Source organism: Anomalospiza imberbis, chromosome 8 (assembly GCF_031753505.1).
Source record: "Anomalospiza imberbis isolate Cuckoo-Finch-1a 21T00152 chromosome 8, ASM3175350v1, whole genome shotgun sequence".
Classification (NCBI taxonomy): domain Eukaryota; kingdom Metazoa; phylum Chordata; class Aves; order Passeriformes; family Viduidae; genus Anomalospiza; species Anomalospiza imberbis.
This window is the reverse complement of record NC_089688.1, coordinates 20406658-20422323: the sequence shown is the minus strand read 5'-3', so window position 1 is coordinate 20422323 and position 15666 is coordinate 20406658. Positions and strand designations below refer to the sequence as shown.

Sequence of the window (15666 nt, the reverse complement as noted above, 5' to 3'; positions counted from 1 at the left end):
ACAGTTACTATCCACCCAAATAATAGCTTATCCTCCTTTATACTATTTGATAAAATAGCAGTGTTAAATACATCGAGATTAGGTAAATAATTTATACTGTACACTGAAGTGGGAATTTTACAATAAAAATTCTTCTTGCAAATGCAGTTTAGCCAGTGTGTTTATTCCCCACATTGCTTCAAAGTATATTCATCATTTGAGATATATCATTCCCATGACAAGGGGATCACAAGGAATCATGGTATAACAATGCTAGACCAAACAGACAGAATGTCAGCAGTGCCAAACCGGCAAATATATCATTTAACCAAAGATCAAAAGAGAAAATCTGAAGGTCAGAAAAGCAATATTTATAATGCTGTCAGCAGATGGATGCATACCAAACACCTCATATCCAGACCCCTAAAAAGCTTATCAGAAGAATGTTTACAACACACAAGAGAAGTGCTACTGGAGTATCCTCCGTTAGTTTCCAATGTGAATGAATACTTAGGCAAACATTTCCTAGTACGTTCCCCAGGAACGGCAAAAAGTCTTGAGATACACTTTCATGGTACCAACATAAGCAGCAGTCAACTACTACCCTCATTCCCACTAATTCCACCTGGTACAACAAAATCCCCCCCAGCATTTTTCCAATAAGTAACACATTTCCTTGGAAAGAAACCAACATGATTAGGATGGCTGCTGGCTTTAGAAAAGAGGACAGAACAAACAGAAACAACTTTGTATTGTCACTGCTTCATACAAGGCACTTTGGCACTGTGCAAAGAAAATACCTGCGAGAAAATTCATGGTTTTTCTTAAGTATCTCTGTGACAATGGAACTGGAGATGCTAAAGGTATGGGAGGAAGATTGACAAAAGCAAGTTCACAAGAAAAATGAAAAGAGAATTGACATAAGCACACCAAACTCTGGCTTTATTCAGCATATAACAATAGAAGATTGCTCCACATTTGGTGTGGGAAACAATCCATCACTGAGTGTTTTTTCCTTTCATACCTCTCCTGTAATCACAAGAGCATTTTACCTACATGTAATTTCACTTAATACCATGGTGATAGATGTTCGACAACATTACCATTACCTAAATGATAAACAAAACCAAGCTAATAAAAAGGATTTGAACAAAAGGTTATGAAATTACAGAGTTTAAGTTTTGTGAGTCAAATGAGAAAAATTCAAAAGCAGTTTGTCATTTTCTTCTTGATAGTTTTTTCATTTACAATTTATTAACGTAAACACAGTATCTCTTGAAATATCTTTTTGATATCTCCCCAAATACAGTCAGAATTTAAAAAAAATTGGATCTCTCAGTTTTCATGGTCCCTCTTATTGAGATTTTATCATATTCTCTGTTGACTGTCAAATAAACTCTGCTCATTAAATTTTATCTATGTCAGCAGGCTAAGGATATAAGAAATGTAAAAGCCCTATTTACGAATCCAAAAACCTTGAGAAACATTCTCTCTTTATACAGCTTGTTTCCTCTCTCCATTTCTTTACTTTTTGTACCCTTCCATTTCTAAATCTCTTCAATCTCTTCAATTCCTCTATCTTCTATTTCTCAATCTATCTTCAAGCTCCCCTCTTCTTTGGAATTCCTCCTTTTGTCTGCTTTTATATAACAGGCTTAGAACTTCATTTTCCCATCTTCATTTTCAGGGATCTGCTGACTGGAAGTGGAGGGGAGGTTTGCTTATTTTTGGTCCAAACAATATCTGGATGCTGGCCAGCTGACACGGACGCTCCACCCCCTCCCTCTTGAATAGTGAATAGCTTGCTTCCCTGAACCCTTTGGTCCACCCAAAACAATCACTTCTTACTCCTTTCCTTCCTTCCTTCCACATGCTCTCATTGTGACAATAAGCAATAAATACCTTGCCCAAACAACTTCATATTGCAGATTCTGTTCTCAGACTCTCCCTCCTCTCCATAATATTTAGCCAGTTTCCCTCAGAGCTCCTTCTGTCCTACAGAAAGGTCCTAGATTTTGCAGTGCCCTGTTCCCCCAGTCCTGTTATTTATCCTTTCCAGTTGTATCTCAGTTGTTCTAAATAAGCAGGAGAACTGAAGATCTGACCTTTGAGAATTCACCTGGTACAAGTTTTTGAAGGAAGCCTGCATGTCATAATCACAGACACATGATAATGCAGTACCATAACATACCATGGTACTGTACTATACAATATATATGCACCAACAGGGTCAACTTTGCTGAGATCTTCTGCTGTAAAATACCATGCAGTGATGCCCACTGAGAGCTGAGGTATTACTTTGCATGTTTCCATTTATTTCATAGCAAGAGTCATGGGCATGGTAAAATACTTTCTACATATATCAATGCTCAAGCCTCAAAAAGATCAATAGTGGTTGAACAAGAATTCATTATACTAAAAAATCCATCAGAAAATATTAAAAAAATTTAAAACAAGCATCAGCCACAGCATTTCAAATTTAACTTGCCTAGGAATTTTATTTAAATAAGGCAAGACACTAAAATAATACTGAATTTCTGTTTTTAAATTTACTCACTAGATTTTAGTGCATAAAAACGTTACCAGATGGAAAGCTGTTCATACACATTTTTCTATACTTTATCAAAGAGTTATCAAATCACAGATGAATTTCAAAAGAGACGTTTTATAAAGAAACTATATAAAGTCTAAGAGCAAACTATACAAGGCAGCACATGAATCTAGAGGAACAGACAGCAAGTTTTACCAATGTGTTCAAAAGAATAATAATCAAAAAATGTCTCAGTTAAACAGCAAAGAATACTGAGTACTCACAAAGGATATCACAACCAAGCACTACAGCATCAATTCCAGCCTTCAAAAAAATCAAAGAGAATTTCTAATGAACAATGTCACTTTTGTAGCAGGTTGTGGTTTTATTACTGTTATATTTTATGATACTAGTTAAAAACATGAATTTTGGAAAATATAAAGAAAACTGGGTGCAAAATCCAGGCTACAAACAAATGCCAATGAGAATAAGTATATTTTTAATGCATGGTTCGTTGTGGCAAAGCTCTCTAGACTAACAGCTGAATCTATTGCTAGATCCAAAGAGAAGGTCAAACTAACAACGAAAAGCCATATCAAAAGATTTCACAAGGCTGAGTGATAACACAAAGAACAACTGTCCTTGATACAATGGGGTTATGTCATGTATCCAGCCTCTCTGACAAAACATGCAAACAAAATCCCCCAGCATTCAGCAATAATTAAAATTCAGTTGAAACTACACGCCTCAGAAACTGATTAAAGAATTACTGAAATAAAGAAAGAGGGCATATTTATGCAGCAAATTGTATGTAGTGGAAGTGATTTAAAGGTGACAGGTTTCAAATCAGTGTATAGCCTTGGTGTAGCAATAGTACTAACCATTCTCAGCAAGTTTTTGGGGATCTGAGGTTTGTTTTCATATTTTTTCCATTTGAGGCTTCTTTGGCTCTCAGTCTTTTGTGATCCCAAGAAAGGCCACACACCAAAACTAGAACAACAGACATGGAAAAAACCCAGATGCCTATTTCATAACATGAAGATTTTCATAAGTTTTGCACAAACATGGATATATTATGTCCTCTGATTCTCCCTGCTACAGCACTGAATGCTCTCACAGAAACAAGGATGGAGGAAAACACTGTGACAGCAAACAAGGAGATTGGCAAAGATCCATGAAGTTCTTAGGCAGGTGTAGCTCTCTTGGGCCTCTGAAAAACTCCTTAACTGGCTTATCAAAATCATAAAAAACAATCTACTTCAGTCAAAAAGGAAACTCAAGACTCTGGAACTGGATTTTCATACCTCATATATCTACAGGGCAAAAATCCCCCCTTGAACATCATGGGGGAAGGAGGAGAGCAAACTAGAGAACAGTCAGCCCAACTTCAAATCTCACAAATATACAATGCAAGTGTTGGGTCTCAATATACCTATAAATTGTTTCTGCAGTAAAAACTGACTTTTCAGGAACAAACTGTGTCAAACCAGTCTCATTTCCTTCCTCATTATGACAGCTGCCCAGATAAGGGGCACAAAGTCCATATTATCACTGATGCTTTCATTAAGGTCCCACATAAAAATCATCACATACAAACTAGAGAAAAAGTGATTAAAGCACTGTTTTTTGTAAGGTTATCTGACTCTCATTGAGAACATATTCTGTGAATCAAAGCCAAACTCAAAGAGTATTTCAAGTAGAGTTCCACAGGGGCTTGCCCTGCTCTTAACTGTATTCAGGATTTTGTTAATAACATGGGTGCTGCATAGCAAGCATTCCTAAAGTCTATCAGGATATTACTGAGCCAGAAGTGGTTTCTGTGAGCTAAACAGTATACTGGGACCAGTTTAGCCACCTCATTTTTCAGAAAGATACAGCCAAATTGAAGAGTGTGCTGAAAGGGAAAAGACTTAAGAGTTTCCCAAACTACTACTTATGAACAAATGCTCCTGAAAATGGGATGGCTCCTTCAGAAACAGCAGGATGTCCTAGTCAAGCCCATCTGGTGCTTAGACAGGAATCATCCTTACAAACAGATATTTCCTTTTTCTCCCTCCAGCAGCAGAGCACAAAATTTATTCTAGATCTCCTTCTTGCTGTTCCATGTAAGGATGTGGTGAATCTGATGCATCCCCAACAACTCAGTTTAAAAAATGGGTTACTGAACTGTTTTCCAAGACTGATCCAATTTCCTCTAGTTGTGTTGATCCTGCCTCTCTGCTGAAGCCCTGCCAAGATCTCTCCAGGTCCCTTTCAGAGTCTGTGATTTCTGCTGATTATGTTCCTTTTTTTATTTCCTGTTAAATGAAAAAAAAATAAAAAAGACAAAACCAATTAGCAAGACTTTTATCAAACTTCTAGACAGATAGCTGCAAGCAAGACATCATTTTCCAATGTTCTTTTTATAGACTTATTTAGACAATGAGTATATTCCAGCTTTTTATTTTAAGAATGTTTTTCTCCCACCCACCATGAATGCCAAGCCTGTCAATCACACTAACAACAACAAGATACATATGGGACAGTTTAAGGAGGAAGACCAGACATGAGAAACTGCTCCTTTAACTTACTTGGAATCAACTCCAACATGTGTGCCTGGGAGAAAAAAAAATGAGTATGTGGTAAGTCATGTTACTTTCATTATTTTTGTATAAAATGGGAAAAAATGAACAGGGACAACAGTTCATATTTTCTGTACTGTAATACTTCATTGACCTATTTTGCTTAAGTATATTTTCCTGGGACAGTATTCCAATGTTACATCCAGTAAAACAAGTTGCTTGCTGTTGCTACGGGGTTTTGCAAAGCCAGACTTGACTGTGAAAGTTTTGAGATAAGTTTAACACATTTAGTGCTTATGTTCATGAAAATATACAGTATTTAGTAAGAAATGCCAGTGGTATGATCTAGGACACAGTTTTTATACTGCTTTTTAATTATGAAATCACAAATTGAGAACTTGATTTACAAAAAGCCAAGGAACAGTAGCCTGCAAAAACTTGTTATGTTGCTTGCACATTTCAGACTCTAGGAAATGAATTTTAGCCAATATATAGTGTAAAGATGTGTTAACTCTGCTTGATATACAGGTTCTGTATGGGAATGAATTTCTCTTTAGAGGACAAAATACCTGGTGTATAAAATGCACATATTTAGATTTCTCTGAAATTTGGTAGTTCTCAAGTACTAGATGTCCTTTTTCATTAGGGCTCAAAAATGAAATTTCTTAATATACAGAATCAGATTTCTACCTTTTTTTGGAGGAGTGAAATTGTAAAACAGTGCAGAATAAAATTGTTAATGTCTCCAGTAAGACACACATTTTTAAAATAGCAGATTACTATCTGCACACATACCAAATACATTTTTAAGCCTGCCAGAGTTCACAGCAGATCAGGAGGCTCCAGGGAATTTTCAAGAAGCAAGTGAGCCTGATCTGCCCTAGGCTAGTGCTGTTTCACATTCAAGTATCTAAATTCTGCTTCAAAATTTTATGTAAGCACCTGAAAGTTTGAAAAGAAACCATTTCTGTGGCCTGTCTTTATCTGGAGAACTCTGGAAGCCTCAGTATTCTGCTCAAGAACTCCTCCCACTACAGCCCTCACAGCCAACATGTGTCCAAGTGCACATATTTATTTGGGTTTATCACACTGTGGGAGGTGATTCATTACACAGAGGAACTAGAAGTATGAGGGTACTAAGTAGAATCAGTAATCAAATTTGGGGTTCCCCAGCCAACAATTCTTGAAATAATCCCCTTGAGGGTAATGGAAAGCAAGTGGAAGTGCATGACAATATTCTCCATTTCTGTCACACACACTTAAGGACAGAAAACTACAGCACTGATCAAGCCAAAGGCAACATCAGCATCAAGAGATGAGATGTAGGATCCCAGATGAGCCTCCCCAAGTCCCTGGTCTTTTTTCCCCCCACTTGTCATTATGTTTAATCTGACTACAACACTAATGGAAAAAAATATTGTGCAAGTCTTACAAGTCTCTTCAGTTGAACCACCTATGCTACAGCCCCTTTGGGAGCACAAAACTGAGCACGACCTTCCCAAACAGATCTGCCTCATTCAGTGGACAGAGGCAGACTGCATAAACACTGGCCTTTTAAGAGACTGTCCTAAGAGCCTAGAACACAAATTAAGGCAATGTCAACACAGAAGAACTAGCCACAAACTAGTGTTGAGGGAGAGCAGAGAGAAAGCGGGTAGCAGAAGGAGGATGCCTGGGCACAGCAAGGTGGGGCAGCTGGCAGGGCAGAGCTGCAGCTCACCCTGCAGCCCAGCAGTTAGTGCAGGAAGGTGACAGCAGCTGGCAGCCAGGAACAGTTCTCACACCTCAGTACTTCAAAAAATGCTCCTGGCCTGATGAGGAGGAGGAGGAGGAACAGGTACGGCTGGCAGAATGCACTGAACTGCAAAATTCTTAATGCACTATTTTTAATTTGCCTTTGAGATGTTCTGAACTAAGACTGCTAACACCTACTCAGTAAGCAAACAGCCTGTACCACATAAATATCTGCACTTCACATTATTCATGTTCCACACCTGATGCCATCTGTTATTTGGTAGTTTCCTGTAAGCAGCCATTAAACCTGTAACTCACACATCTCCTACCCAGCTGCTTCCCACCTTCACAATTCATGACAACTCTACAACAGACAAAATCACCCCCTGCACTCAAACTAGAAAAGCAAAACTTCTTGCAAGGAATATATGCATCTCTCTTCTGGTTCTGTACACAATGGAAAGAGTATTGCTGACTCCTGTCATCCAGGAAGATGGTGCCCTCCTTGGAAAAACTCACAGCCAACATTCTGAAACATTGAACAATACGAAGCACTAAGAAATTCAACATCATTTTATCATAATATGCCAGCCAAGCACTTGAAGGTTTTTCTGAGCAGGCCAAATTTAAGAAGCAAGACCTTCAATCTTATTTCTGAAACTCTAGGAGTGGAGTTTTGATAGACTCAGTATTCTGCCAAGTCAGAAAATAGCCAAAAGGTATTCACTGGCAACAACTGACCTGTCAGTCACTCTTACAGTAAAAATATGTGCAGGAAAATTTTGAGGATAGCAGATGAGACACTTCACCTTTTTCAGTAATGACAGGTATGTGCATATGTTGATATAACAACCAGTTTCCATATACTGGAGTCACTCACAAAAGAACATTGGTACTTCCTAAATTGCCCTTTATAAGCGTTCACTTTAAGTGACCAAACAGGAAAAAAGTTGCAAAAACTACTTCCTCCTCAGATTTCTACATCAATAAAAAGCAGTAAAGCAAGAGTTCAGTATTACTCATGCAGATCAAGTCTTTCTCCCTGGATAGAAGCATGACCACAAAACTACCATCTCAAGAGGAGTTTGAGAACTGGACAGCTTTTCAAGTTGCAGATCTCTTAAAACAGGTACTGAATCTGTATGTAAGGCTTTAGAGAGTTAAGTCTAAATTCAGCTAGCAGAAACACTTACTGGATTTATCCTTGAAAACCAGGTATCTTATCCCACATCTAGTACAAATATTTAAAAGTGATAAAAATAGTTTAGTCACCACTTATTAATATAACATGAGTTTTTTGGTACTCTTCTGTTTTCTATAGAAATCTAATTCATGGTAGAAGCTAAGATCTCCAACATTACAAACCATTAAAAAAATGTTTCTTCACAGGAATATTGCTTATAAGAGAAAAGGTATTTCATGCCCAAATTTATTTCCTGCTGGGAAAAAATAATAATTTCAGAGAAAGTATGTCTAGTTTTATATTTGAATATAGCTTTAAAATTTACAGCATGTCAATAAGAATCTACTGTTCATGTTTTCTTCTCAATGCATATACACACACAGTAGTTGCTAAATGTTGTTTGTTTAATGTACTTGAACTTTTGGGGGGGCTTTGAGTCATTCCTTTGTTGGCTTGTATATTTATTTGCTATACAAGGTCCTTACCAGTATATCTAAAATAACCTGAATTGCACAAAATATTCCAAGCTCATTTTAAGACATCTTTCACTATCTTACTAATCTCCTCTCAGATATATAAAATATATCCTCCATTATACAGCCTTTTTTAATCATGTTTTTCCTTTTAACTTACTGAATACTATGACTCAGGTTTTAGAGTTCTACCTGTAACTTCTAAAGTCCATTCCTGCAATTGGATATAAAATCTCATTTTATATCTCTTTTGTTTGTTTTTATGCAAGTTTCTCTATGTAATTTTGTATATAAGACTTTTTTTCCTTGTGTTTATTCTAATTCTAATTGTAAGAGCACCAATCTTTTCCAGTACCTCCTTTACACCAACAGTGAGAATTCGTGGTCATTAAGGTTTCTCATCGTTTTCAGCTAAAGGAGCATACAATTTTTTTCAAGACAAATAATAATGCTATAAAATCTTCCCACAGGAGTTCCTCTTTGTAGCCACATAAAAAGTAGGCCACGGTTTAAAATTGTCATTTTGTATTATTTTTTTCATTTTGCCTGTACGTAAATAGATATGCTTATTAATGTACAATAAAATGTGCATGCTCATTTGTACAATTCATTCAAAATAAATAAAAAGACAATAAAACTGCAAATAGGTTCACAGTGAAGATGTAGCACAGGTGGACCCCTGCTCCCACACTGAGAAAGCAAACCTCTTCCATGGAATTAATTCATGCCATAAAGGTAACAGATCTGCTAAGCTGTGAACTCAGTACTGTGAACAGCTACTCAGAGGATTCATTAGCTCAAAGCCTTTCAGCTTAAAGGAAAACAAGCTAATTTATAGAAGTTGGAATGGTTTTTAAGTACACTGCAATTCTATGCAGAATACAAGACAGAAAATTAATAACAGTTGTTCAACAGCTCAGAGGCTTTGAGGGACATTTCGGGTACACCATAACTACTGGCTCCATACTTTTTAACAGTGAGTCTTCCAACTTTATAAAAAGCTCTTAATGCCTATGCTTACACTCACAACACTGATTAAAGCAGCTAAATAAACCAATTACTATAATATATCCACATTAAGTGCTTGGCCATTCTGTGTATCAAAGACTGGCCCAGCCATTTGCCTGTGGCCACTGTGGACAGAGCTGTCAGCTCCCACTGCCAGCACTCCAGAGAGCCTCAGCACAGCTACTCCATCATTTCCATTGTAAGACTACATGCTGGGGGCTGTGCTGGATCTCCCCACCCTAACACTGGCCATACATGTGCATGAACCCTAAAAAAAGCTTTTAAGGAAACAGAAACAAGTACCAAAATGTGCTAGAACTAGGATTGCCTCCATAGCCTGAATTTCCCATTTTCACATATACATCGTGATAGCCTGTAACTGCTTCTTCATATGCTACCTTTTCTGTTCACAAAACCTGCCAATGCAGAGAAACCAGCAGGTTTCTGCATTATTCTACACCACTACAGAAATTGTTAGGTGCACAAGGCCAGGGCTGGCTGAAAACCAGAGAGCAAATACATAGTACTGTTGATTTAATTCTGCCTTGAAATATCCGATCCTGTTACTGCCCCAGCACAACACTTTTACCTGAAGATATGCAAGTCACCCAGAAAAACATGACATTTCCCAAATGTTTGACTTGCAGCAGTGGGAGGCAAGAACTACAACCACAGTGGCAGGCAGCTCTGCTCAGAAGGTAAAAATGGCAAAATATTTACTATGCAGATATACATTTATATCTCTTAAATCTAAAGACTTGTAGTACCCACTGGATACTATGTGAGTTTTATTTCTCATGCACCTCAACTCCCCTTACAAATGAAGTTTTCATGTCAGAGAGTGGTCTCAGAAAAAACAATTAGCAATTTTGAAGCACTTGGACAATACAGAGTGCTGTAGAACAGTTCAGATTTTTAAAAAATCATTCAGATTTTTTCAGGGTTCAGAGAAGATTTTGAGTACTGTGCAGGACAGGTACACAAGATCAACAAGCAGCGAGCACTGAACAGACAACAATACATCGACCTTCAGGAAAGTAATATCAGTTTCCATGTTCTGTGACTGAGGCTGGGTTTTCTAGAAGAGGTATACTCATGTTGATGCCACAATATATACATTAAATGGGTATGTACATATGTACCATGCAATTTTAGTATTTTCTGAAATTTAAAATCCTTAATGATACAGAATTTTTTCTGTGTCAAAAATACAGAAGTTCTTAACTAGCCATTCTGCAAAGTGTTTCCAGCCTCATGAAAGGCATTTTGTATAAATCAATACCTTAACTACTAAATAATAATTAACCACACAGATTTTGCATTTTTCCTCATAAATAAGTGAAGATAGTAATGGAGACTTGTTACCCATGTGGATGTACCTCACTGTCATCTTGCATCTATGCTGTAATGGCAACAACACTGAAATATGTCATGTTGTGTTCAGAGATTATCTACTTGGACTCTATTTGCCAAGTAGTCTGGTCCCTCTCCTAGCACTGATCTTAACATACTTGTAAGAAAAGTTAATGCACTCTCAAGAAAATTAAAGTTTCTATGGTCCTCACTAAACACCAGCAGCAAAACTCCCACTTGCCTGATGCATTAAACATGTAAAATGAACAAATTTTCCCTTACACAAAAGCTTGATTAATTGCATAAGGCAAAACTCAAAAAGCAGCTCATCAAGCCAATAAGCGGAGATATAGGTAGAAACTAGAAATAGATGGGCAACAGCCAAGAGAAGCAGAGAGTCCATAGCCTTGATTATTTGCCTCTCCACCAACACCAGCACAACCAACCGATGGCAAATTAATACAATCCAAAAACGACCACTGGTCCAACAACCACAGCAACCCTCTCCTTTGAATTGGGATCTATTCTGTATTGCAAGCAAACAAGACTCTCCCAATCATAGTAGAAAAAAAAATATATAAACACAGGCATATCAGCTAACACGCCAAAAAAAGACTATATATCTGAACAGGACATTTTCATATCAAAAAGTAGACAAAATGCACATTGAATATAGCATGATCAGTTTTACGTAGTCTAGAAAAACATAATTCTCTTAGGAAAGCCACATAACTATGTCTAGGAGAAGAACATATTGCATTAATATTTCTCTGTTAGCATCTGATTTGATCAGTACTGATACCAACATTTACATCTAAGCATTACAAAATCTAAAACTCATTTTGAGAGTGGTACATTCTTAAAGAAAAGATTCCTAAATTTTTTTCACCACTTTCTATGCATAATAGTTAATTTCCTTTAAAAGCCACACTAAGCCATCTAACACACCATGAGATTTTTAAGGACATCTTCAGCCTTGATCCATTCTTTTCCACTTTTTAATAGAAAATCCAATATGTCCGTTCTTTCCCAAATTACTATTCAGTAGTTAATTCTATTTCAAGATGTAATATTTCTGGGCATTCTGGTTTAATTTTAATTTATAATCAACATCAACTTTGTTAAAAAACACGATTACCACAACCAAGTTACAGAAAAAAATCCTGTTTCTGAACCTGAATTCTTTCCAGCAATGCCCATCATCATGGTTAAGTGCAAGACACAGCCCAAATATCTGGTGCTGAAGTCAAGCAGAGCAAAGAGAGGCTGGTAAACAGCCATGTGGGATGATGACATGGCTATTGCTGAACTTTTGCCTCAGGTTACCTTTTAACTTGTTTCTAATTCTGGCTTCTTATCCCACAGCAATCCATAGTATTTCTGTTGGGCTCCTTGCTCCACTTATATGACATTTGCTGCTTCAAAATTTCTTCATGTCTACTCCATTCACAATTTCATTAGCCTTTATCCCCTGTAATCTTTCTTCCTAAGAGGTAATACTGTGTCTTATCTCTTATGTGAAACTCATTGCCTAAGCATTACAGTTACCCAATATTCTTTTTCTAATTATCCTTGTCAAGTAGTACAACAATTCCCACAACCCTCGGTATTTGAGCATGGAAATATTAATTAGTTTGTTTACAAATGTCAAGTTCCACACTATTGTAATAATCTTGTCTTTTTTCTCACCTCAGTTTGGAATGCCTGAAGCTGCTGTGGTTGTAGAAAAACTGTGCATGAATGGATCTCATTTCTTGGTAAGCAAATATTCCATAAGAGCTCTCACTCAGGTGTATTTCAGCTTGAGGATTGTACTCCTTGCAGTGCCAGGAAATAATGTGAAATGTTTCCTTCTTTATACACACTTCATCAATTGCTTTGATTTTGCATTTTAGTGGGTTGATTTCCACCTCTGACTCCAGGAATCCCCCTACACAAAAGAAATCCCAGCCAGCCTTCCCCATCTCCAGAGAAAGGGCAGATATAATCAGCCATCAACACACAGGTGTGGCAGGGGACAGCTCATGAAATATGAGGAGGATGTGGGTTTTTTAACAATATAGATATTTTAAACCCATAATTTATGTAAAAGTTTTTCATAAAATTTGCATGATTAAGAACATTTCCCAGCACAGAACTGTACATAAATTTTATAGTAAAAGTTTAGAGAAACAATGCCTAAAAAATCTGATAATGTCCTTTCCTGACCTCTGTAGAATTTTTTGTATGAGTGTGTCTAATTGATGGCAACTAATTAGGAGAGAAGACTAAAGTAACTCCTTGAACTGCAGGAATTCCTCTACCAATAATACTATTTGTGTAGCTACTGAAGTAAAAGTTCCTTAAAATCTATTTTAAAGGTTAAATTATTGTTATGGCATATTTATGCACTGCAGAGATAATATGTTTGCTTGGCAATTCATTGCTCAACAGAACTGTTTCCTGGGTGCATCAGGAGTTAGACCTGCTGTTTATGCTAACAAGAGCTTCAGTGCTGCCAACATGATTCATGAGACTGCAGGCGCACCATGGCCACAGAGTCAAACTGGGTCTTACCAACAGTTCACACCAGTGTGTAGGGCTAACAAAGCTGTCAAGGACACACTGACTCCTGTCCCATTCATCCAGTACAAACTGGATCACTAAAGGTGCTGCAGTCTCCATCACTAGATGAGAGGCAGCGAAGTTAAAGCTAAAGGTGGATGTGGCAGCTTCCTGTGGTTCTGCAAATAAAAGCTGTAGAGCAGCAGTGGACTAAGAAGTAACTTCAGATGTTAGTGGTAACCTATTCAAAACACAAGTGAAAAAAGCAAGGAGAACAATGGATGACCTTTGGTAACAGTCTACAATAGAAAAATAGTATGATTAAAAATGAAAGCATTTGCTAGTATGTTCTCCAAAGTATGTAGTATCTTCAAAACACCTTTAAAGATTATTTTGCACTGCAGAAAACATGGCATTACACACAATAAGCAACATACATTTTTTATGTCATTATAGAAAAATCAGTGTGTGTGTCTCACACACTGATAGAAAGTTTCCTACAAATTTTATATATTAATAGAATTGCTTAGTAGCCTTGTCAACATGATAAATTTGCATGCTTGAAAAGGAATTTATTATGACAATACTAAAAAAAAAATCAAATACCTATATTTTGCTATCATTAATAGTCTTATTTGAGTAATTGTAAGATGCTGTTCTCCTGTGTACAACCTAACACATATATCAACTTAAAAGTAATTAAATCAACAGCCAAGTTTTTTATTCCAAGCTCCTAGCCCAATATACAAGAAATCTATACTATGCCAGAAATTAAATATTCTTTAACTGCTATAAGGTGTGTTTTACAAAGCACAGCTTTAGTAGAGCTACCTTAGCAGTATGCAGTGGAATAACCATATGTTGGACACTTCCACTCAGAAAATCTGAGTTTCTTTCTACATGGCATATGGCATGATTCCGTAACTGCATCTACTGCTGTGTGTAGAGACGTTCAGAATTCAAAAATCCCAAAAATCCTGAAGCTGTTATGTGCCTGTTAACTGTCTTTTGCAAGAACCTGAGGGTTTGCACTTCAGTTTATCCTCGAGTTATAAGATGAATATGATTTCCTTCTGCTCCTGTCTGCAAAGTCTAAACAGAAGCTCAATACCACCTTTAGATGTTAAGCTTAGAATCACTAGAGAAAAGCTAGCCATCTATCACTACACAGCAATGAACAAAAAAAAAAAACCTAAGCCCAAAACCCTTAAAACACTTGAACCAGCCTGATGACACCTACTAAATAGAAGTGACAGGTTTACATTTTTATAATAATTTTTAAAAAGCAAATACAAGTTTGCTGCTGTGTGTGCATAGAGACCCTGTGCACACATGTAGATCTCACAATACATGTGCAGTGTTTCTGTGTGTCTAGCAAAAGTTACATGAATATTTAGATATAGATATGGTTTTGCTATGAGATCTGTTAGGAATCACTTGAAAAGTAAAAATTCCTTCTAGCCTGGCAGGTAAAGAAGAAAGCAACACTGTGGTATCTGACATGAGAACACAGTGAGCTTTCCCCACTGCACATTCAGAGAGTCCCAAGTTGCTGTTTTACCTTTGCATCAGCTGAAAAATTGTCTTCCATCCCAGCTGCAGAAGGCACATCCGAGTGCCTGTGAAGGCAGGGAGGGCACCCCATCACCTACCCATCCCAGCCTTCATAATTCCCAAACAAGCCCTTCTTCTCACAGTGTGACTCCTCCAGCCTGCCCCAAACCCCTGCTATGGCACTGACCCTTAAGCACATGCAGTACAGGTGTTTTGTGCCACTGAGATATGCCAAAATCCAGAGGTAGTGAGAGCCCACTTCTAGGCAGCACTGGAGGGAAGCTTTCCTGGAAAGAAAGATCTGCAGCCAGCACACTGTACTTTTATCAAATACATAAACACCAACCCACCAGAGGTGTGCCTTTATTTCCTGGTTTTCCAGTGAGGACACTCATCTTTTTAATTTTTAATTGTTCCAAAGAGAAATGTTGGGAAAATGCTGCAGAAGGTAATTATCCTAAAGCCTGCCACTGAACTAACACAAAACTACTTAGGGAGCCATTCTGCACAAAATCCTTAATGTCAAATGCAATCTGCATTTTATTTGAAAGTGAATCAAACATTTATCAATAGTAAGGTCTTTTTGAAGTTTAAAGTATTCAGAGTCATGCAGGCATTATAGCCACAAAATCTGTAATAAGTTGGCCACAACACCTTAAATCAATTTGACTGCCTTCAGAATAGAAATAATCAACATTTATATGGTCATTTCTTTGAATATTTCTTGCCTTTGAGTGGCTAAAAAAC

The 15666-nt window shown here is 37.2% G+C and overlaps 1 protein-coding gene and 1 long non-coding RNA gene across 5 annotated transcripts in view; one reads left to right on the top strand and one right to left on the bottom strand.

Annotated features, from left to right (window-relative positions):
* Positions 1-1300: 1300 nt before the first annotated feature.
* LOC137478139 (uncharacterized) lies at positions 1301-12883 on the bottom strand. The gene is made up of 3 exons (XR_011001422.1): positions 12511-12883; positions 5080-5104; positions 1301-2833 (listed from the first exon to the last, which is right to left on the bottom strand). It is a non-coding gene; the product is annotated as an uncharacterized lncRNA (long non-coding RNA).
* Positions 5021-15666, top strand: part of BLNK (B cell linker) — a 94725-nt gene continuing 84079 nt past the window's right edge. For 2 of the 4 annotated variants that reach the window (XM_068197733.1, XM_068197732.1), the window contains exons 1-2: positions 7776-7933; positions 12516-12578. In XM_068197733.1, coding sequence (XP_068053834.1) covers positions 7826-7933; positions 12516-12578 — 171 coding nt within the window. In that variant the 5' untranslated portion in view covers positions 7776-7825. Of the gene's footprint in view, positions 5131-7774; positions 7934-12515; positions 12579-15666 lie in introns of those variants that run through there. The other 2 variants (XM_068197734.1, XR_011001418.1) reach the window with 2 other exon arrangements.